Source organism: Homalodisca vitripennis, chromosome 8 (assembly GCF_021130785.1).
Source record: "Homalodisca vitripennis isolate AUS2020 chromosome 8, UT_GWSS_2.1, whole genome shotgun sequence".
Classification (NCBI taxonomy): Eukaryota; Metazoa; Arthropoda; class Insecta; order Hemiptera; family Cicadellidae; genus Homalodisca; species Homalodisca vitripennis.
In genome coordinates this window covers 9,040,356-9,063,971 of record NC_060214.1, presented here as the reverse complement: position 1 = coordinate 9,063,971, position 23,616 = coordinate 9,040,356, and the positions used below count along the sequence as shown (strand labels likewise).

Sequence of the window (23,616 nt, the reverse complement as noted above, 5' to 3'; positions counted from 1 at the left end):
TTACTTTCTCAGAGTATTCTAGCTCCTGATCATTTAGATAGATGCTGATAAAGATATAGGGTTAAAGATATAAATTTATAATTTTCTTCAGATCACATATCGCTTAGATTGACAAACTTAAAACCACCTGTTAAACATGTAAATAATTGTTAAATAAGCGTCAGTTAACAATGTATAGACCTTGAAAGTGGCTATTTTCAGTCTTTTTATCTAGTTATCTGATAAAGGTTGATGTAAATATTTTTTGTTCTTCTCTTAGGACACAAGCTTATAAATTGCACTTAGTCCTGTAAGATGCTTTGCACTGCTTCTGGAGTGACAGGATATTCAGGATGGGTAAGGTTAGGGAGTAGGGGCCACCTCCTATCGAGATCCATGAGGAAGAATTAGGGCACTACATCTCAAAGTCATGTCTCCCCGGAAGAAGGGGAGGCCAGCTCTGAATCAGCCTCTCCAGTCAAAGTAGGCAGGGGGTGGCACACACTTGTTGAGGCTAGCAAGAACCTCTGAGGTAAGGGAACAAACCCCACCAACTCCAACAGTCATCTCACACAGTAGACTAGACCTATCGAATTGCCCATGAACCCCAGAATCTCGACATTTGCGGTTAGTGATGTGCCGCTCCTGGACATCCATAAGGTTACCCAGATTTATGTGACACATCGGTTTTTGCTGTGCCCCAGTGGTGTGTTGAACTGGAAGGTATAAACCAGCCAGAAGTGATTCTCGCTGGGTATGATATAACTATTACTTAGGTGTCTAACTGTGTATTATTTATGGTCGGTTTTTTTAGTATCAAGCTAGGAAAAATAATCTAAATGAAATTAGCATTTCATATTTTTAACCCTTTTGGTACTCCCCAATTTCGACCTACACCAAAACTAATGTGGTTGAGGATCAATTTATTTCTTAGGATCAATTTATATCTTACTGTACCTCTATCAATTGTGTGCTCGTACAGTAAAAATTGGCCCTCAGTTCTTGCCCTATTTATCCTGTTCTAGTACCAGCTAATCAATAGAAGGCTGTGTCTGTGTTGCTATAGCAACATGTAAATAATCCAATCATCTAAAACATGTGAGTCACCATTTGCTTATCACCTGCACAGATCTGTGGTATTGACAGTGCTTGTGTTAGTAAACAAATAATATTCATATTTCATAAACTTAAATCAGGTATAAAGTCAAATACACTTTTATTCCTCTTTATTTTATTAGAGTTTTTTTCAAATTGAACAAATTTATCAGTTACAGTATATTAAAGTATAATATCTCTGACTTAGGAAAAGATAACTTACCATTTCTACTTACTGCTGTTAGTGTTATAAAATATAAGTATGCGTAAGTATATTAGGGTTTTAATTTCTTAAATGCTCTGTAGACATAACCGTGATATTAATCCTTTTAATAAAAATGTCCAATTTTTAGAGCGTTCACAAGCTTTTCAAATATAATTTTATTGAATGTAAGTTTTTTATACAGGATGCCAAAATTAGGTACTTTGGGATTATACCGACCACACTAGTATGAAGAACACAAAAATAGAAATTTATAGAAACAAACATGATAGAACGAAAAAACAACTCTTCAATTACAAAATTACAAACTTACAAGCATTTCCAGGTATTGTGATCGGTATTGTTGTCGCTGTTATCTTATCTTTCTCGAGAATCCTGATTACGGCAGGCCGCGCGGCATCACGTGATTTGCACGGTACATAATTGCCTTTCCATTACAATTCAATTTATATTTCTGATTAGCCCCTCTAGAATTTGATATTTTACTGATAGGTACTATCTCGAGGGATGTATTTCTTTCGTCGACATCAGCGCGGGGCAGCACCTTCGGTGCTGCCCCGCGCTGATGGCCGGAGGCACTCGCATTTTGGGTGGCGGAATGTGATCAAGAATAAAAACAAGTTTTTAGTGTTTTTTTAATAAAGAGTTTAGTTTGGTAAATGATTGTTTTTGTTGAATTTTTGTGTTTGGAGAAATGTAGAGGTAAAACACGGAAGTACAACAAAGCGATGCACCAGCTGAACGGGCGGCGAGACTGCAATCACGTTATCTACTAGACGCTCGACTTTGACCTCTGTCTGAGGATGGGGAGGGGTTTGCGATAAGACAATTCCTGTTTTATATTGACGAAATATTGTTCTACGCTAATCTAGTAATCAGTAGAAACGAAATGTGAAATAACGATTCATGTCTGGGTGTGGTCGGTATAATCCCAAAGTACCCAAAATTATTATGAAACATTTGGTAAATTATTAAATGTGCAAAAATTAAAAAAAAGTGCTCATAATGATACAATGCTCTATTTTAGTCTTATTTGTGTGTTTTTTATTATTACTGTTTTTGAAATGATACTCATTTATTACTGGTAAAGATTACATACATGTCACATTGAAAACGCAATATTGTACATTTCAATTTTAAGAGCAATGCAATCCTCCAGTTCATCCAAATGAATTGTATTATTTAAGAAACCAACTAAGTTACAAATTATGTCTAATATTTGTTGTGTATTGGACAAACAATTTATAAATTAAAATTATATTTGTCAAAATCGCACCTGTTAAAATTTTTTATGTTGAATTTCACAAAAACAGAAAAAAATGTAGAAGAACGATAAAAATAAATTCAGAATATATGTTAGACGGAATTCAATCAATATATGTTTAAAAGAAATATTCATGCAGATATTTAAAAGTGTCGGGATATTTACAAACAAGATTTAAATAAAAATATTTTTAATAATCAGACCAACCATATGGTTTGGCTCTATCACAGTTAAACTGTACTTCATCCAAAATTAAAATCAAATTTTTTATAAGAGTTAAACATTTGTTTAGCCATTTTTTAAGCTTTTTAACAGCTTCTAATAATAATGGTAGAGCAAATGGCCGAGCAATTTAAACATTGGAATTTAGATCTCAGTTACAGATAGCACAGGTTAAATCCTATATATGACTGTAGCACTTTGTTATCAGTACAGACTCTCCCCCTTATACTGTTTGATAAGACCCTCACACAGGCCAATGGCCCATGAAGGCAAGCAAAATAAAGTTTAAAAGGTGATCTGCCTCTCCTTTTCTTAAAAAAAGAGTATAAAAATGTTAAAATCATAAAATGTTTTAGGAAATTTATTAACAAAAATTACAAGTTTTCTGAACAATATTTCTAATAATTTTCTGTTTTGAAATCCAAAAGTGATATTTTTGTAAAAAAGTTAATATTTTTTATACAACAGATTAGTTTTAGGTCGAGTTTGTAGACAAAATCAACTTATTCCAATCGTCCTATTAGTAGTAGCAATTACCAAAGATTTGTGCATAACTTCTTCGAACAAGGCTCTCAGACCCCAAAATAATATCCCTGTTCAAAAGTTGCTGTATAATGCAACTTGTCTGTCCTAACAAATCCCAATAAAGTATAAACTTGGTAAAAAATTGATCTTAAAAATATCTCAACTAAGTTCACTGACCACGCTGGTAAGCACTTTCATTTCAACATGGTGGCCATTCAAACTTAAAAATTCACCACTCTGTTACTTTTGAACCTAGAGAAAAAAATAAAAGTGTTCTGGAATGCTTATAACAGTTAATTACAAACAATCTTTTTGTATCTCGATAAGTTTTCAAGATATTGAGTAAACATAAATCTCGTGAGAATAAATTGATAATATTTCATCTGTGACAAAATCTACTTATTCCGACCTAGCTGGAGAGACTGTTATGTATTATGTTTGAAGAAGAAAGTAAAAATTGAGATAGTTCAGATAAACTATTTATCTTGTCCCAACAACAGGCCCAGAGTTACAAGTTAGATCCCAAAGATGTTTAGTAAATTGGTTGAGAGATATGACAGTGGTATAATTTTGAACGAAAGCCTAAATTTAAGATGAAATGTTTGACATTTATATTGAAGAATGTATAAAGTTCATATCGAGAGTAAATCTGGAATGAATTTGATATGTTTTTTGTCTCTGTTATTGACATATTTTTTTATTCATTGTCATGTATAAAAATATATATTATTATTATTATTATTAATGCCGTTTGATTTTCTATAAAATTATACAAACTGTTATTGTTATTATGTTAATTTATTGTTGTTATTTGTTGATGTGTTTCTATGTTTATACCATGTAACTTGCTTATATTATTTATCTCTTGTTATTTATGTGTGTATATGTATGTAGATTAACATACATATATACAAACCGTGTTATTGATGGATATATGTATGTATTTATGCATTTTAACAGTAGCAAATTGAAAAACATGGTGGGCTCAATTAATTTATATTAGATTAGTTTACTATAGTAAGATTCAAACGTATTTATGCATGTAACTGGAATAATACGTTTTTCTCGAACATCTAATTGTAATGTTTCAATAGAATAATTGTGAGTAACTTTTGCATGGAGAAGATCTAAAATGAACTATTATAAGTATAGGAATAAGTAATGTAAATACTGTACTTGAGTAAGTCAACTTTACTTTCCGCATGTGCCATTATAGGGGCATTGGGAATGTACGATAAAGAATGCATGTAATAGAAATAGAAATTGCATGTAATTTTAATGTTTTGCATGTATTCAACTTTGTAATTCTCAGAATAAAGATGTTTTGAACTTGAACTTCTCCAGTTGCACGTCTTCAGATCTAGAACTTGTTACTTTCCAGTTTGCCGGTGATCATTTCCACAATGACTCAGAGAGTACAGAGGAGTCTGGAAGCAGTACCACCGCCACCGTCCCGGTTTACGCTCAACGAGTGGTACCTCAACAACAGGCAGTGCTACCGACAAGCCGAGGACCAGCAGCACCTGGCTGAGCGGATCTTGGCGGAATGTGATCGCACACGCGATGAGGCTGACGAGATTGTGTTACGCAACAAACAAGAGGTGAGCTCAACATACTAAAAGGAGACACATCCTTTTTTATCTGTTCAGAAGCATGTATTCAAAAAGGGTGTCATTTGTAATAATCACAGGGTCTAAAAGTAGACCCAATAGAGGGACTATGTGAGATGCGATTTTCATTCCTGTAATTGCATGTACTATCATGAATGGTCAGATAAACATTTGGCAAATTGTATACTCCTTATCTGGGCAAACTAATGGATGTCCAGGAGCGGGACATCACTAACCGCAAATGTCGAGATTCTGGGGTGCAAGGGTAATTCGATAAGTCTAGTCTACTGCGGGAAATGACTGTTGGAGTTGGTGGGGTTCGTTCCCTAAGTATCAGAGGTTCTTGCTAGCCTCAACAAGGGTGTGCCACCCTCTGCCTGCTTTAACTGGAGAGGCTGGTTCAGAGCTGGCCACCCCTTCTTCCGGGGGGACATGACTGAGATCAGTGCCCTAATTCTTCATCATAGATCTCGATAGGAGGCAGCCCCTACTGCCTAACCTTACCCATCCTGAATATCCTGTCACTCCTTAATATATTGAATTACTTGTGTTATGAAAAAATACTTTGCTCACTGTAGTGAACATCATAAATAGTACTCATTTGCTGAATATATAGTTATCTTCACTTCTGCTCAAAATATACAAAAGCTCAGTAGTGTTATTACATCATGAGTATAACTAATTCACTATTCTTCTTTCAAGTGATTTTTTTGATCAATATATACTGATTGCATCAAGGTCGAGCATCAACTGGAGGTGAAGCTCGCTGATGTGGAATTTCGCAAGAAACAACTTGAGCTACAGAAGAAGGACTTGGAAGTGGAAGTGGAGGCGTTAAAGACGTTCCGAGCTCGTATAGAAGATGCCCAAAGAGCGCTCAGTAAAAATGCACACAGCATCTGTACAAAGTGCATTGTGCTACGGTAAGTGATCAACACTATGTGGGTACCAAAGGTGAGACGATTTCTTTTTTTAAATAATCTGAGTTGGATAGAATATTGTTGATAACTGACATCAGGCATATCTGCAGAAGAGTTTTAAAATATTTACATCTTGAAGTATTTTATTTATTTGATCCATTATTCATCCATGGCATTATTCTAGACAGTGACAGTCTTTTCTAAAAAGTGTTCAAGGACTTTTTGAAAAGAATGAATGATGTGACAGGGAAGGTCGATTGGGTATTGATCTATGTCATGATGATGTCGAACGGGAACTACTTAAAGAGAGAGAAGTCATCGAGGGAGCCCAGAGTCTACTAGACCGTACTCTAGAGCAGGTACTATTCTACTGTTGTATATATTTTTAGAAATATTTCCTTACTGTTACACTGTGTGTCCATAAAGTATGTAAGAAAACTCTTAATAGTAACAAAATTACCAGACAATTTTTTGTACATTTCCATAAATAAAGTTTTGTTTAGTTTTCAATTTTGTTGGCCATCTTGGATTTAGGTTTATTATTTTAAATAGTATGTGTAAATAAATTGAATTTCCAATGCAATTAAGTTATTAAAAGATAATATTCAGAAATTAAATCTTGGACGAAAATCATGTTGGATGCTGTACAAATGTTGTTGGATCTGCGCATTTACACCAACCTGCTGTTCCAGGTCAACGAACAGCTGAGGCGTCTGCGTGCGCTGATATACACTCTGGTGCGAGACTTGGATGGGAAGGCTGAGGTTATCGCTATAGACAAACACAACCGAGGACTCAAAGAGACTAGTCTTAATCTTTCCTTGTACCATGGCAACACACCGTTGGATCCTGGGTAAGAGGACATAATCTAGAAGCTGAGGTTAATACCATAGACAAACACAACTGAGGACTCAAAGAGACTTGATAAGGCTTATTTTGGCTTATGATAAATTTTAAGAATTTGGCACTACTCTGATTCAAAATGTTACTCTGTTGGCAGCACTGTAACAGATGAGGAGTGGGCGATGTACACTCAGCAGAATATTGACAGGGCAGCCAAAGAACTAGTGTCTGGTCGACCTATACGCTCGTACATTGATCAGTTGCTCAAGCAGGCTATAGAGGACCTATGGAAGCAGTACCATCTCGTCAATGATGCCTTCAGGCGCCGCATCGAGGAATACAAGGAGGCGAAGGCAAAACTGGAGAATCAGCACTTTGAGGTTAGTCGGACATTATGATGTGAGAGTGATTTACTTTATTCTTGCATAGGCTTTGTCCTCTCCATTTCTAATAAATTTTTATGAAAACATTTAATCGTATTAAGAGATTTAGAGTGGTTTTGTGAATAAACAACTTGATTAGATAGTATAGAAGACTAACGGTTTTATAAGCTACTTAAATTTTTTATTCTTCTAGAATTTTAATGAGTTTACCCCAATGTTTCGCCAGCTTTCTATTTTGTTGTAGAAATGAGTTTCTATGAGACTTTTCAACACCATCATTCGATGTGCTTCATCTAAATCAATTTGTTTTAGAACTATAGATGTGACTCTTTGAAAGTGACCTGTGCAAAGATTTTTTTGTGCATGGGGGATTAATATCTCCAATTAATATCTCTAAGTGATATTAAACATTGTTATTCACGTTGTTATGGAATAACAAGTATTATTATTTATACTAAGAATAGTCCATTGCATCTATATAATATGTTAATATAATTAAGAAGTATTTTAACAAATGTTTATTGTTAACAGCTGTAATTACAACTGAGTTTGTAAAACAGCTGTTATGTAGCACATACCATACGAGTGGTAAAGTGGCGACTGAGGAGTGGTTGGTAAGGAATGTGGAGGGGGAAGTGAGTCGGCACTTCTTCTCCCTATTCACGTCTCTCTCTCTCTCTCTCTTCACCCCCTCCCCCCGACACTTAACAGGTCGCTTTCAAAGTGGCTTATCTATGTAGAACATGTAGTAATGTAAGAGAGATGAAATCTAAAATGCTCAAAAGGCAGGTATACAAATTTTTGATCGATCAATCATCTATAATTGACCAGCATGTTGTGGATGTACCATTATCACTGTGTATTATTAAAATTGTATTATATTAGGTCAAGAACAAATATTTGAAACAAGGATAAATTGTAATTATAAATATTTGGAAGTCTGCAGAACTAGCTCTGTATGCTTCCTATTCTCTTTACAATGGTGTTTATTGTTCCTCAGAGTGCTCCAGTCAGATGCATGTAGCAAATTGGGTGCAGGATAGAGCGGACATTCAGAACCTTGAAATTTTCTTAGATAGATCAGTTTAGATGGAATTATGTGTCTAGTGGAGGTTTTGCGGTTATATACAGAAATCCCTGGTATTTAAATTTGAACAATTTTGATGTGAATTTATATCAGATCAGAGAGAGAAAGATTTTTATAATCCAAGAATTTTACACTGTAAGGGTAACAGAATTTTGGACAAAACATAGCTAAAGTGGGAAGGACGGATTCAATGCAAATGTTGAGTTTAGCTCCAATTTACCTTCTTCTTAGAACAGCGTCTAAAATCTGAGTGTCACAGACGACTCCTGGCATCTGGAGTCCATGTCTGCCTGAAGAGATAAAAATAGTCTTGACCAAGACGTCAAAAAAATGAAGGTGAAATGTAGCTAAACTCAACCCTTCCAACCCTACCTAAGTTATGTGTAGAAAACTTGGTTCCTCCGCTGTGCTTTGGGATCATGTCTTAAAAATCATTGTGCACCTGACGAGACAATGAGAACACCTCTTCATCTGAATCACCATGGATAGCTGCTGAGTAAAACAAACAAAACTCTTTGCAGTCTAAGTCTCTGCTTTGTGTGGAAATGATGCAGAGTTCGTTTTAAATGACTTTGTTGTCCACATTTTTTATCTACTCAGATGGATATGAACTCCAGATTCCAGTAGTAAAGTCTTTGACAATGTCAGATTTCAGATGCTGCTCTGGAGTGGAAGGTGAAATGAAGCTAAAATTCACATTTACAGGATTTTATCATCGATGTCTTATCCAAATATAACACTACATTACGAGGCAATAAACTCACGAAAGTCTTTACAACAGAACGTGTTGTATATAAAAATCTTCAACTTGTTTTGTTGTAAAGTGCAATTTGTGCTTGTTTATCACAAGGATTTTGACACCTGAAGAAGAGCATAGATTACAGCAATCAAAACTTTTGTTCTATTTCCATAACAAATAACAATGGAAACGTCTAAACTCTTATTATTCTTAAAATTTGTTCTATGTTAATAATACATTTTTTAACATAGATTTTTTTCAAAATGTATATTTATATTTATTACAATGGTGGGTATATATTTTAAGAAATAAATATTATACAATATAAATAATCATAATAAAGATTCGGAGACTAGTTGTTGATAAATTTCCAATTATTTATTCGTAATATGCTTATCAACCATGGTCTTAATTAGGGTAACTTTTTTATCACTGTTAATCTTTCAATTTAGTTTCCATTTTGTAGTTTCTTGCCAATTAGGTTTCTATAGTATTTCTTTCTCATCATTGTACTGTAGATTTGCTAACTTCAAAATGTATAATGACTGTTTATTGGGAGAGCATCAACATAGCCTATCACTTGATAGGCTGGAAAATGTTATTTCTGTCTCTGTGACATGTGATACATCTAGAACAAAATAACCTATAGACTTAAAATTTTACATGAAGCTTCATTTCTGTACAAATAACATTGAGTGACAATTGTGCATGTCATTCCATGGGATTTGGCTGTCCGTTAATATTTGTATCTGTTTGTGATTTGTTTAATGCATAAAACTTATAGTTTGAATAAATTTAAATTGTACATTTCAAAAATTGAATATTTTCAATCATCCATGGGCGTATGTATATAAAGGGGAGCTCAGGTGGCTTCAGCCAACCCCCCAAAAAAATCTTTAAAGTAAAACATTAAAATTGTATCAAATAGTTTGTTTTAAGCTAGAACACATTATTTTATGAAGTCTTAAATCTCAACAATTTTCCAGGGGGAAATTCCTACATCACTATTTTGGAAGGGGGGGATTTTCCTCCTAAACCACCCAATGTGTCCCCCCCCCAAAAATTGTTCAATATACACTACTACAATCACCAATTGTAAGTGTATTTCGTCAGATGAGTTCTACTTATGTTTATATTCCAGTCTGTATATATGTGAAGTGTGTAGTGTTAAGGCTTTCTGCTGCCCATCTGTTTGGTTTATGGCTATGCTAGTTTACATACAATAAGAGCCTCAGTGTTAACTCAAGTGTTTTAACAGATGACAGCTGGTAAACAAATACTACATGTAACCTTTGACATTCCAGAGAATAGTCTTGCATTCATACTATGGGGAATGTGTGGTAGATACTTTATCCAGTAAAGCTAGTTCTGTTCTTCAAAGCATCTTTTGTTCAGAATTTCAACCAATTTCACTCTTATAGCAATTGCCTAATTTTTATGAATTCAATTTAAAATGTTGAGTATTTTTATTATTATCAGAGTTTACTCACTAAAACATGGGTGATACTTAATTAAAAAAGACATAAACCTGACAACTAAAACTAAGGAATACATTCTCCTCAATCATTCTTTACAAATTTAGATAAATAATTAAATATATCGTCCTAGGAAGTTGAATAATTTACATTAGTTCCATGTTTATATGAGATAACCTAAACTTCTGTAATTGATAGCTACCTTTTAGTGACACGCTTAAACTACAGGAAATCAAATGGAATCTTTTGTACAAATTTGTGCAAAAAGGGCAAATAACTTAATTAGTTAGGCTACATGTAATTGGCAAATACAGTGGTTACAGTATAGAAATACTTTGATCTCATGCTGTTCCAACAATACCTTTATGATTGGTTTTTTTAAAAGATTCAAACCTAGTTTTCTTATTAATTACACTTGTTGCTTCAGTAAGACTGTTTGGAACACAGTAAATGAATATACAGTTGCTTCGACAAGTGAAAAGTGATTTAACCCTAGCCTTGTGGTAGTGACTAGTAGAAAATGTCTGTAAAATCTAACCTATTGAAAATGTTGATAACGTGGCAAAAAAACATTTCATTTCTATCTTTTCAAACAGGTTTATTTGTTGAATTGTATTTATATTATTAATATTTCACTGTATTTTTTATGCTTTTGGTTGTATCCGTGTTTCTTCTGTTTCATAACAAGTTTCTCTTATAGTTTACAATGTCAGGTTGTCAATTATAAAGTAACCAAAGGATACTAGAATTTCAGACATTTGCCATCGTTATACGTTACAAAATATATAACACAAGTTTCGAGATCTGTATTATCCCACTTTCGCCTGTGCTGGTGTAACCTGTGATTGTGAGCTTAACTTCTCGTGCTCGCGACTTACACCCTGTACAGCTACAACGCCTGGGTTCATTCTCTCCTGTATAGACTCCAAGCAGCTCTGGTATGATTTGTTTATTTTAACCTAGATTGTAGTTATGTGTTAGGTTAATTATTTACCTGAGGAAGCGATCAGATTGAAGATCTTGAGACGTAATGTTATACATTGTGTAACAGATAATGATGGGAATGTCCGAATCCTATTATTTTCTCAAACCTTCCATTGTCAATAACAAACTTCAAACATAGAGTAATCATATCTCATTAAACCCTAATATGGTAGGCAGGGTAATTCAATGTGAATGTTGAGTTTTTCAACTTTTATTCATGTTATTCAATGTTCAATTCAAGTTATTCAATGAATAAGCTCCATTTCACCTTCCTCTTAGTACAGCCTCTGAAACCTGATACTGTCACGAACTTGACTGCTAGAATCCACATCTGTCTAAAGATCCAGAAACATCAATTCTTCCCACCTTAGCAATGTTAAAAGTACACGACTTGGTTGCTCCGCAGCGCTTTGAGATCATGTCTAAAACTTTGTATTGCACTCATTTGTGCATCTGATGAAACAATGAGAACACCTCTTCGCCTAGATTACACTGGATGGCTGCTGTACAGGGCTGTATTCAGCTTTGCCCTGCAAAAGATTTCCGGCACCACACGGCACGGTGTTTTCAAATAGACGGGTGGCAAGGTCTGGGCCTCGGTACAACTGTCCGAAAAACTGCTCTGAGTATAGGCCTCATGCTGTGTAAACCAGACAGAGCTCTTTTGTAGTCTAAGTGTCTATGATGTTGAAACGATGCAGAGTTCATTTTGAACATCTTCATTGCTGATGTTTTATTGATGTCTTTAGACTGATGTGGCCTCCAGATTCCAGGTAGTCAAGTGTGTAACACGTCAGATTTCAAACGCTGCACCAAGCGGAAGGTGAAATGGAGCAAAACTCAACATTCGCATGTCTTATTCTTAAAAATTATAACGTGTGTTCACAGACCGTACGGCAGAGTAACGAGATGGTGAGGGAGATAACGAGACTTGAAAAGGCTATAGCGGACAAAGAGGGGTTCATGGCTCTTGCGCACACTAGACTAGGCAACCGGGCCCAGCGTAGGGGTGTGGAGTTGTGCAGGTAACAAAGAAAACTTAATTTGTCCAGCTAAATACCGTAGTACACATTTTTATTTCTTATTTTATAATTTGTTAATTAAATTTTTCAAAGAGTACAAATTAACACGACCACAGAAAGACCATAAAAATGATACAAACACTATACCCCCTTCTTTCTCTTCTATGGGGTGGCCTATTGCCATGCACTTAAGCCTCAAGGGACTTTTGCGCACCCTGGAAGCACACCATAAGGTCTATGATTTCAGCAATTCTATAAACCGCCGAATACAACCTATCAGGTCCTCCTAGGAAAATTCAAACCTTGTCCAAACTACCAAAGGACAATCAAAGAGCAGGTGTTCAGCAGTTTCATCCTACTCATCACACATTCTACAGAGCGAGTCCTCCCGAAGGATGCCGACTCTGTGAAGATGCTTTCTCAGGTGACCATGTCCTGTGGGCAGACCTATAAACCGAGAAGACATCGATCGACTTAGTGAGAGAAGGTCAGATGCCACCCTGGAGAAAGGCGACTGTAGTACCATTCTGCTCATTCTCATAACCGGATGCAATCTCCACCTTTTCTCATGAGAGAACACATGTTCAGTGCTCTCATAAACCTCTACATGAATGTCTTTTTGTAATGGTATTCATTAAATGTGTTTTCTTGTTTGCTAACCTACCAGAGTGAACGTTTGTTTATGAGTGAATTGGTTTTTTCCCGAATAGTGCAGCTTTTGAATACAATGTAATCAATATTCAGTTGGTTAACAGTTAGTTACAACACATTTGGCTACTAATCACTTATAAAAAAAAATTCTGAATATGTTTATCTAATTTATTTCTTTTTTTTGCTTCGAGTTGACTTCAATCTGAACATTAATTTAATTTATAGGTATTAAGTATATTAGTTGTATTTATAGGTATTAAATATATTAGTTTTATCCATAGTATACTGATAACTATTTTACAAAATACTGTATTAAGAAGCTGAAAAAAATTGTTTTGTTGTTTTATATTGATAGTACTTATTTTTTCAAAATAAGACCAAGTTCTTCCTAAAAATCAAACCTGTTTAACTCTTTCCACTTAATACATCCACCCAGGTTACTTTTCTATAATGGCTAAATATTCTCAGAAATTAAACACTAATTATTTTTCTTTTTGTTTCAAAGTCTACTTTCACATCTTGTTATAGTGTAAAATAGCCTGTTAAGGATTAAAAAACTAAATCTAGTTACTAATTGTGTTGAAAAAATTAAACTATTAAAAGACAGACCTATGTTGTATTAAGTTTTAAACAGTTTCTGAAGTGTTTTCGTATAATCGAATAACATAAGCAAGTTTTGTTTTCAGCTACCTTTCTGTAACATTAAACTTTTTCAGTCCAATTTTAGGTCCTCTCAAAAACTGAATTTACATTTTGACGGTCCGACCCTAAGTAACAATACTACTTTGTTGTCTTCTTCCTCGAGTATTATTATATGGGAATCTATTGGGACAAATTTGGTTTGTTGCTTTTCAAGTATTTATTTCGATTCTGTAACAGTATTGAGCCCCTAGTAAGGTAAAACTCCCAATTTTGATATTATCATCACGGTTGTTTCTGCTTTCAGAGATGAAGTGGAAATAAAGTTGATAAACGAAGTAGAAGATATTCGGGAAGCGGTGACTAAATTGCAGCAAATGCTTGCAGAGGTATGTATTATACTATAGCACATACTTGGTTGAGAAGAAGTGAATCTGGGCCAACGTTATTGGTATTAAAACAAGTATTGTATTGGTATGAATTTACCGAGTTGAGATATAAAAGTGACTAATAGACATAGTATGTCTTCAATGGAGAATTATTATTAAAGTCGCAAAGTAATTTAACTGAGAGTGATAGCTACCCAGACATAATAGTTGGTTACACCACTAGATTATGAATAAACTTTGAAGAGATTTTACAATCAAAGTAGAACTATGCCTGTTATTTTGTTTGTAAATCGCCAATAGGAAGTACTCAAATTGTTGGTTTTACTAGAGACAAGTAATCAAATCTATAAATAAAAGCTAACAAAAAGAATGTAAGTAGTATTTGGAATGTAATACAAATATATTTCAAACGTAATATGGATTAGAAACTGAGAAATTATGTAGACTTAAATAAAAAATAATAGGATTTGGGGTGTAATTTGCAATGAACATAAAAGACCTAATAAATTTATATCTTCACATGTCCTAAACTAGAGTTTGAATAGTTTTCGTATGTGAAGACTAGTACAGAATAATAATACATCTCTTGATCTTTATGAAAACAACATAAATTAAAATGGGCATTTTTAAGTAAAAATAATATTTAAATTTTTTACATGTTGGGCAGTTTTCCAGAAAAAGTAATTTTAATATTTGTTCATGAAAAATAGCGTTCATATATAATAGTGTAAATTGATTCCTACAGGTAATTTTATTTCAACCATATCATAAAGGCATTTTAGCAATTTGTTATCAATGAAGCGAAAACAACTGTGAAGAAAGCTTATGCCTAGATTAAAGTATAAATTTATGGATACTGAGATCTAATGTTTCACTGACGAATATTGCAGGCTCAGGCTTCGCTGCGTTATCTGCTGAAAACACAAGTTCAGCTGGAGGAGGACATCAACATCAAGACCAACTCTTTGAAGATTGATGAAGTGGACTGCATGACCTTGAGATTAGGAATGGATTATCACGCTTACTAGATCTATTCTTCTGATCTTTAGAACATTCAAATTTTGTGAAGACTGATTTAAAATTGCACATTCAATAAGGTTGAATAATCCCTTCACAAATCAGTATTTTTGAAAATATTTTTACTACAAACTTTGTATACTGTGTGAAAAATTATTTCAGTGAATGAATAAAAAAATACCTTTATTTAAGAGGCGGAGTTCAGTTGAACACCTGAGGAAGTTCTCTGCATATCCAGAACAATACTGATCTCTTCAGCTGATTCGTAACGAATATTTGTTGAACATATTTGTGATATTATAAACATTGTTAACATTACAGCAATACAATGAACTTCCTTTATAATTACATTTTAGACAAATAAATTGATAAACACCTCCTTAGCAAAATTTATGCTTTATGGGTAAAGTTGTCAAAACAAAAAACAGTGATAAAATAAAAAAAAAAAACTTAATTGGCACACCAGTGAACTGAAAGATCAATAAGGAAATATGATTTCTCTGAGCCAAAAAATATTTAACTTGTACTCTTAGTTCCAGTATTGGAATGGAATGGAGCTCCAGAAAGTTGTCAGTGGCTTTGAAAGTCCTTTAAATTGACTGATGATAAAAAAAGTACTGTACAACTTATATGAAATCCATCTCATCATACTGAGTGAATATTTTTTAAATCAGAAAAAAGAACATATGTCCTAAAAAACCTATAGTATTCTATTTATCTGTCTGTATGTATGCATCAAAATTTCACATGAGAATCATTTAAAATCATCAGGATGGTTATGAAATTTAAAGATTGTATTAACCTTTATATGCCTTTTTCAAATTAAAATATGAAAATAACCATTTAACAATTTCAAAATGGTGGAAGGAAAGTGTCCCACCATTTTGAAATGAGAAAATATTCTTACTCACTTATCAGTATTTCATATTGGTCTTTTTGTTGGGTAGCACTGTCTAATGTAGAATTGCTCACTTCTAAAACAACATTTATTTTAGTTTTGAAGGTCTGTCCAGGCTTCCACTGTGATGCCAGTGCCTCAATTATGATTTTGATGAAATTTAGTAGCTCATAGTGTTTAATTATTTATTCACACACTTCCTCTGTGTGTGTGTGTTGTACAACACACAATAAAATCCAGAACTTTAAAATAATTCAGATTAATTGTAAAAACGAGTTTCCGTTATCAGCCTGCTATCTGTTTTATGCATTGCAATAAATAACTAGATATCTTTGCTATGTTGGACCAAGCTTTTGGTGGTTGAAACTAGTTATTTGAATCCAAATATAACAAAAGTTAAAAGATTAATAAAGACACAATTGACCTGCTAGTGTACAATAATAAGTTTGTTCGTATTCACATCTGAAGCATAAATTTAAAATTATTCAACAATTGTTAAATTTTCTTTACTAAAATGTAATTTATTTAAAGTGCATACGGTAATTGATTTCATTTAGCCTGTGAATGATTTGTGATTATGATTTTTAACTATACATTACAAGTTTTCATTGTGTTAATAATTAGTTGGAGGATAGCGTTAATTTTTATTCATTGCATATCAAAATTATATAATATATAAATATCACTGATAAAGCTTCTCTTAGAACAAGAGGCTTATAAATTGCACTTAGTCCTGTAAGAACCTTTGCGCTGCTTCCGGAGTGATAGGATATTCAGGATGGGTAAGGTTAGGGGCCGCCTCCTATCGAGATCCATGAGGAAGAATTAGGGCACTACATCTCAAAGTCATCCCGGAAGAAAGGGAGCCAGCTCTGAACCAGCCTCTCCAGTCAAAGTAGGCAGGGGGTGGCACACCCTTGTTGAGGTTAACAAGAACCTCTGAGGTAAGGAAACAAACCCCACCGACTCCAACAGTCATCTTCCACAGTAGACTAGACCTATCGAATTGCCCATGAACCCCAGAATCTCAACATTTGCGGTTAGTGATGTGCCGCTACTGGACATCTATAAGGTTGCCCAGATTGAAGTGGCACATCGGTTTTTGCTGTGCCCAGTGGTGGGTTCAACTGGTAGGTATAAACCAGCCAGAAGTGATCCCTACTGGGTACTGATAAAGCTTGTGTTTATATCTATTACAAAGATTACAAATTGGATTTTAAAACACAGTCCACACACAGTCGCAGGAGTGCTGTTGTATTATTGAAATATCATTTCATACGGAAGAGGAAAATGGTTATAGGTAGAAGAAAGAATGTGGCATTGTCAAAAAACATAAACATTGTTACCAACATTTAAACCTAAATCAGCCATATAGTTTTTCATACTAGCAGTGAACGAATCAGTCCCACAAACCATAGCTAACACTTGTTCAAGTCGCTTTCCTATTAAATATTCACTGACAGAACTCCTATTGATTCTTGTGCTCACCACTTTTTCCCCGAATTTGACAATTCTATTTTCCTCTACTTCCTCAGAACAGTAATACTCCAGTGTGAAATTCCAATATTGTGTAAGAGACCTCAATTTGTCCCTTAGAATCACATGGTTAATGTTTCTAATTCCATACATCAAGTGTACTTGCGTATCGTCGGAGTCGTCATTCACGATGGATGTGACGATAGGAACCATGGGTGCCAAGCCCGTACCAACACACAACATCAAGATGTATCTAAACGAATTTGGGGTGTATTTGAAGTCACCATATGGTCCTCTCCAGTATAAAATATCGTCCACAGAAGATTCCTTCAGATATGCAGACATTACTCCTTGATCGTACAGTTTTGCAAAAATTTCAAAGCAGCAATTCACCTCCTGAGCAGCTATTGTAATGGGAGTGTATGCGCGAGTAATTATTTGGCTGGAAGATACCGGCTCATCTTGGTCAGTTACAACTTCTGCATCAATTTCGTTGCTACTTTCCATACATCGCCTCAACACCAAATGTTGGCCTATACTGTACGGTAGGACACCATTTATGTTTTCTGTCACATCGCACCCGCCTGAGAGAACTTCAACAGGTCTGAACGTGAAGCTGTATACATCTTCTGTTAGTCTGATCTTCCTGATCAGTCTGAAAGGCTTGAAGCGTGTTTCAGACAGAAGATCACTTCGTACGTCAGACCTCTCTTGAGTATCTCCTGCCTTTTTATCCTGCCAGGACTGCAGCTGCCGCTCATAAATGTCAAACACACACGGAGTACAACCACTTCCACAACAGTCCGAAGGTGATGGTTTCTCAGGCTCCATTTTCCTTTGTTTCCACCTGAAAGGATACAGCCATAACAGTTTTGTTGGTAAAATATTAGCTGGGGTGTTATATTTATTACAACCCAACCACTCACTGCAGTCTAAGTAGCTTTCTTTGTTCACAATCTGTATTCACGATTTCCACTTAGTTTTGTATTTAATTCATAAGTTAACATGTACTTTCTTCCAAGAATTACCACCCAATCAAGCTTTATTTACATTTCAAGAGATACAAATATCAGCAGATAAATTTCCCAATATGTGAACATTTAAAATGAATTTACTTTTAAGATAATTTAGTTGATACAACGATGTCTGGTGTCTTTTTGTTCTCATTACCGTTTTAGTTCTCAAAGATCAAAAAGTGATACTCTCTATATTATTTCTCTTAAATAATAAATTCAATTAAACATGCAATTGTTGGAATAAAAACCGTAAGTTGGATCAAGTTAAGCTTTATTTTTACAAGACTTAAGTTTGCCGCAAGGAACACACAACATAGCAATTCATATAGAAAGCCATCTCGGAAACGCTAAACCATCTAATAATCCTGTATGTTGGATCACCATTTTAAGGATGTGTATACGTTTAGCTGATGCTGATTAAGATTTATGTACTTGTTGCCGGTTGGTTTAAGAGGCCACAGTACCCCTCGAATATCATTAGTTATTAATTTCAAACGGTCATTCTGACCTTATTTTTAATTGGATTTTTAGATCATTTTACTCATTAAAAAGCACTGTATTGTGAATCCAGTGATTGCTTTTCCAAAAAACAACACTAAAAATGTATTAAATGCAATTTTGTGATTGTGTTTTTAGTTCATTTTATTCACAATTATGTAATTTTAACGTCAAATCACTGGATTCCCTTTTCACCTAGATAAGCTTCGAAATACTTTTTGTTTCGTCAAATTATCTCGTTTAGGTCCCGTTTTTAACCGTTTGAAATTAACATTGGGTATATGGGACCAAACTCATGATCGTCGAGGGGTATTGCACCCTCTTAAGTGTGTTGTTAAGCTGAAGAAATTGTCATTTCATATTTCCCTTTTGATATCCACCCATTTCAACCTCTACCAAAACTCGCATGACTGATGATCAATTTATTTTTTAGGGGAATTTCCTTTGTCGATTTAAAGAAAAACCCAGGTTGTGTGTTCATACAATGCAAATTGACTCTTGGCCCCTGGACAATGACAATTACAAAGGCTCAGTTGATTTTTCTCTATTTAATACATTTCCTCTATATTCCGGTGGAGTTCTGCTCAGTGACTGGAACTTACTAGTTGTTTTTTTCAAAATTCCGCCCTTACTTTTTTTAACAATAACACTGCACCATCAGTGCTCCGACAGATCACAGTTGAGTAGAACAAACCTAAAATCACCCCACCGCCCCAGGCCTCACTCGCTCACAGCTGCTTTCTGAATCATTTCAAGAGAACACTTACTCTAGTTCATCCATACACATTGGGATGTTTTCAATTGGGTGGGAAAAACTGATGCAATATTATATATCTCTTACTTCCTTAGGTCTCGGTCCATTCAAATTCTTTATTGCAAGAACATCTTTAAAATGTATAGTAGTGTCAGAACCAAATTCAGCATGAACTATCATCTATGATATACATTGCCTAGGCCTAACAAGAATCTATCAAATTACAGCATGACTGATATCATATGGGCTGATATTATCAATAGATTTTTTACACTTTTCTTGAAACAATTAATTTCAAGAGATTTAAGATGAGAAGGAAGAGAGTTGTTTGTTTAATGCCTGTTTCAGCAAAACAAAGTGGTTTTAAGACTACATTGAGATATTCTAAGAGAATTTGAATTTCTAGTCATGTAGTTATGAACCTATTTGTAGGTATGGTGTGTAAATTTCTTTTTGTATAGAATAGGAAATCTAAAATATAAAGTGCAGGTACTTTAAGAATACCATATTTTTTAATACATGTTTGCAGTGAGTCCTTATGTTTACATTAGCTATAATCTGAATAGCACGTTTTTTGTAAAATTAATAATTTTTTTGTGTTGCAATAATTGCCTCATACAATAATTTCATAAGATAAGAAACTATGAAGGAAGGCATAGTAGATGGAAACGAGGATGTCTGTAGTTACAATATATCTTAGCCTAATTAATATAAAAATACCCTTAGACACTTTATTGCAAAACATTTAATCCTACTCCCATTTGATGTTACTCTGAAGAATAACTCCTAAGAATTCAACATAGTCAATGTTCTGTTGGCTATACAATTTTACACAAAATTCTGGGTTTTATCTTTATTAAGACAGAGTGAATTGGTAGCTGAACAGTCCTCAATAGTGTCAGATTCAGATTGCATTCATTTTAGCTTCTCTTCCTTTAATATTCATGAAGAATATACATCGTAGAATGGAATTGTTTGTATTCTCATTCACATATTTATCAATTAAGAAACATTAGAGTATTAACAATTTTTTCTGGCAATAAGCCCAATTGTTGTGTATTGAGTTCGTAGAATAGTACTAAGGAGAAAGTCACCCTATCCTCGTCAATTCACTATAAAGTCTTCATTAATGTTCATGTGTTTTAGAGCTCCAATATACTTCTCCATAATACTCGTACAATTCATATCCTATTCCTGCATAGTAGATTGTGCCATTTTAAATGTGCAATAAAACTCTATTAACTCGTATTATTTAATTACCATATCAACACATTTGAAATTAACAAGAATTTTTTAACTATTTGTATTTTAGAGATGAAAGTAAATTTTTCAGAGGATGGCTTGTTCGTACTAAAAAATCTGAGTTAATCAATTCTCCCCTTCTCATAGGAAAACTACTTTTGCCACAGAAAAATTGCATTTGCAGATGGATTGTTTCTTTAGAAGAAGTTAAAAAACTGACTATTTCAAACATAATGAATAGTTGTCAAGTAGTTACAAATATTCCCAGTAAAACATTTTATTAAATTATATAAGAACAATTTTATGGAATCTTTAAAAGGTTTTAAAAAAAATAAAAAATATTTTGTTAACGAAAGCATACTATTTGGTAAGTGCATTTTTTGATGACCCTTTCATATAAGTTTCTTTTTATTGTATTAGTAGTTTTAGATTCTGATAGTTTATAGTAAACAATGTTTCAAACTTCTTACTGAATCTTTATATTAAGAACTGGTTAACTGTGTGTTATTTAAAGAAATTTTTAGTGATATTAACAAATTGTGGAGCTGGACTGATGAAAACCATATGACTTTATATTGAAATCTATGAAAATTCTCTATTTACACAATGTTTTGACTGAGAAATAAAAATCTATTGTCTGTGTGTGAAGGGATTTTAAATAATTACAACATTTTTCATTTATTCATTCTTTATTATAAAGATAACAATTAATCACAAAATTCAATATGTTTACCTACGAAAATAGTCAGGACACCACAGGACCTTTTTTAATACTTTAGCAAATCATTGATGACTGTGGTGGATGCATTAGCTTCTCTCCCAGTTGTCTTCAAGTCAGAACAAGCCTCATGTTACAGTGAAAGTGTTAAATATAATACACTCCTAAGACAAATAATATAATAAAACATATACAACATAAAGTTTAACTTTAAAACTAAAACTTATCCACCTAAAGAATATTCAACCTTGTATTCACACATTAACCTCAGCAGTGCCATACACATATCCCGAAGTGCTATCCCAAACTGAATCTGCCGTCAATGGAAGTGATGGTGTGGGAAAAGGAATTCTAAAATCGAGAATTTTAATTCAAGATTCATTAAGAATGCTACGGTATTCAAATTAAGAATTTTAAGGCATCTCCATTCTTTAAATTTCAAAACAAATGATGAAATGTAGTATGGTGCAATGTGGTGAACCCATCTGAACGTAAATATAACGTTTACGGCCCTTAGGCGTTTCTCACTAACTACTTCTGACAATATCATTGATAAAGTTGATTGATATTGTTCTTTTATATAAGTTGGATTGTTAACATTATCAGTCATTGTTATTTTTATCCATGTTATTTCTATTGCTGTTGGTATTACGATTCTCTCTTGTTTTTTTCTGTTATTGCTTCATGTATTATTAACTTTTTATATAGTTTTATTATTTATTCCCTACGCAGTTAGTTTGTTTTTATATATCTACATAAGCCATCTTTATCCTTATTGTGGTGTCATACCCTGATTATTTATTATTGTGTTTATACAGATGTTTATTTTTGTCTATCTTGTCTGCCATATTATGTACACGTTGTAAAGTGGATTATGCCCGTTGGAAATAAAGAAACAAAAACTTTAATTGCCAAGATGTATGAAACTTGGCGTGCAATGGCTGCAAAGCCCTGTCACTACGACTGAAAAAGCTGTGGTGAAATTCACTAATTTGTAGGCATCTGTTGAAAAAAATCATAATACGTTCAGACAATAATTTTTGTTTTATTTCTTTATAATTGTTATATATTTATACGCATAGTTTGAAAAATGTACTCTGTGTTTAAAAATATTACTATGTCCTGTCAATGGTAACCATACGTAATGAGTACCTTATGTGCTTACATATGGCCATCAGAAGGCACCGTGTACAGTGTTCTAGTGACGTCTGTGTTCATCCTTTTTGTGCTACTTCTTCTTTTACACATAGATTTCAGGCGATAAAATGCAAGATATAGTAAACGCTACTACTTTAAATTTACCCTGCAGAAGTACATAATTTACGCAGTCAGTCTATGATAATTAAAGAAAGAGAAAATCATCCCGCCAACCTATGATCCACACCAAACCACCCGTAACAGTGATTTGTATGAAAACCTGGTCGACAGTCACTTAAGACATCATTGTTGAGAGATATTCAAATATTTGTCAGTGCAAAATTCTTAACAAGTCTCCTTACATTTTGTGGACACGATGTTTATTTATTTATAAGGCTGGTGCTGATAGTTACGAGCCTTTCTCTAAATTAAAATTATTAACTTCTTAAGATGTATTACAATAAAAGTTGGGAGGGTAGTAAACATATATTTATGAGATGTATTGCGATGCCGTCACACACAACACGTCTGATGCAGATTCAGCATAGTTTATAATTACCTCTGATATACACACAACAGGTCTGATGCAGATTCAGCATAGTTGATAATTACCTCTGATGTACATAATCAATCACACAATCAATAGAAAATATAATTATATTTTATCACATTTTATACAATATAAACAACATAATTAACAAAAATAAATAACAATAGAAATTTCCTAAACTACCTTAATCTAAACTTACAATATAAATAATGTTATTACCATTGTAATTATATATATATATATATATATATATATATATA

At 33.8% G+C, this 23,616-nt stretch overlaps 2 protein-coding genes and 1 long non-coding RNA gene across 3 annotated transcripts; 1 reads left to right on the top strand and 2 right to left on the bottom strand.

Moving 5' to 3' along the window:
* The first annotated feature begins 1,086 nt into the window (after positions 1 to 1,086).
* Positions 1,087 to 15,450, top strand: LOC124367261 (tektin-1). Its single transcript, XM_046823961.1, has 9 exons — positions 1,087 to 1,175; positions 4,690 to 4,909; positions 5,657 to 5,841; positions 6,086 to 6,197; positions 6,531 to 6,691; positions 6,839 to 7,061; positions 12,238 to 12,374; positions 13,969 to 14,050; positions 14,941 to 15,450. The coding sequence occupies exons 2-9, from the start codon at positions 4,712 to 4,714 to the stop codon at positions 15,076 to 15,078; spliced, it is 1,236 nt and encodes a 411-aa protein (XP_046679917.1). The 5' UTR covers positions 1,087 to 1,175; positions 4,690 to 4,711; the 3' UTR covers positions 15,079 to 15,450.
* A 971-nt stretch (positions 15,451 to 16,421) lies between these two features.
* Positions 16,422 to 18,272, bottom strand: LOC124367204 (NADH-cytochrome b5 reductase-like). The gene is made up of 2 exons (XM_046823856.1): positions 17,604 to 18,272; positions 16,422 to 16,427 (listed from the first exon to the last, which is right to left on the bottom strand). The coding sequence occupies exons 1-2, from the start codon at positions 18,270 to 18,272 to the stop codon at positions 16,422 to 16,424; spliced, it is 675 nt and encodes a 224-aa protein (XP_046679812.1).
* A 3,349-nt stretch (positions 18,273 to 21,621) lies between these two features.
* LOC124367260 lies at positions 21,622 to 23,616 on the bottom strand. The gene is made up of 2 exons (XR_006922881.1): positions 23,419 to 23,616; positions 21,622 to 23,365 (listed from the first exon to the last, which is right to left on the bottom strand). It is a non-coding gene; the product is annotated as an uncharacterized LOC124367260 (long non-coding RNA).

Coding starts and splice junctions, on each gene's coding strand:
- LOC124367261 (XM_046823961.1), top strand. CDS start 4,712: ATGACTCAGAGAGTACAGAGGAGTCTGGAAGCAGTACCACCGCCACCG. Junction 6,198..6,530: donor TAGACCGTACTCTAGAGCAG/GTACTATTCTAC, acceptor CTGCTGTTCCAG/GTCAACGAACAGCTGAGGCG. Junction 12,375..13,968: donor AGGGGTGTGGAGTTGTGCAG/GTAACAAAGAAA, acceptor TTCTGCTTTCAG/AGATGAAGTGGAAATAAAGT.
- LOC124367204 (XM_046823856.1), bottom strand. CDS start 18,272: ATGGAGCCTGAGAAACCATCACCTTCGGACTGTTGTGGAAGTGGTTGT.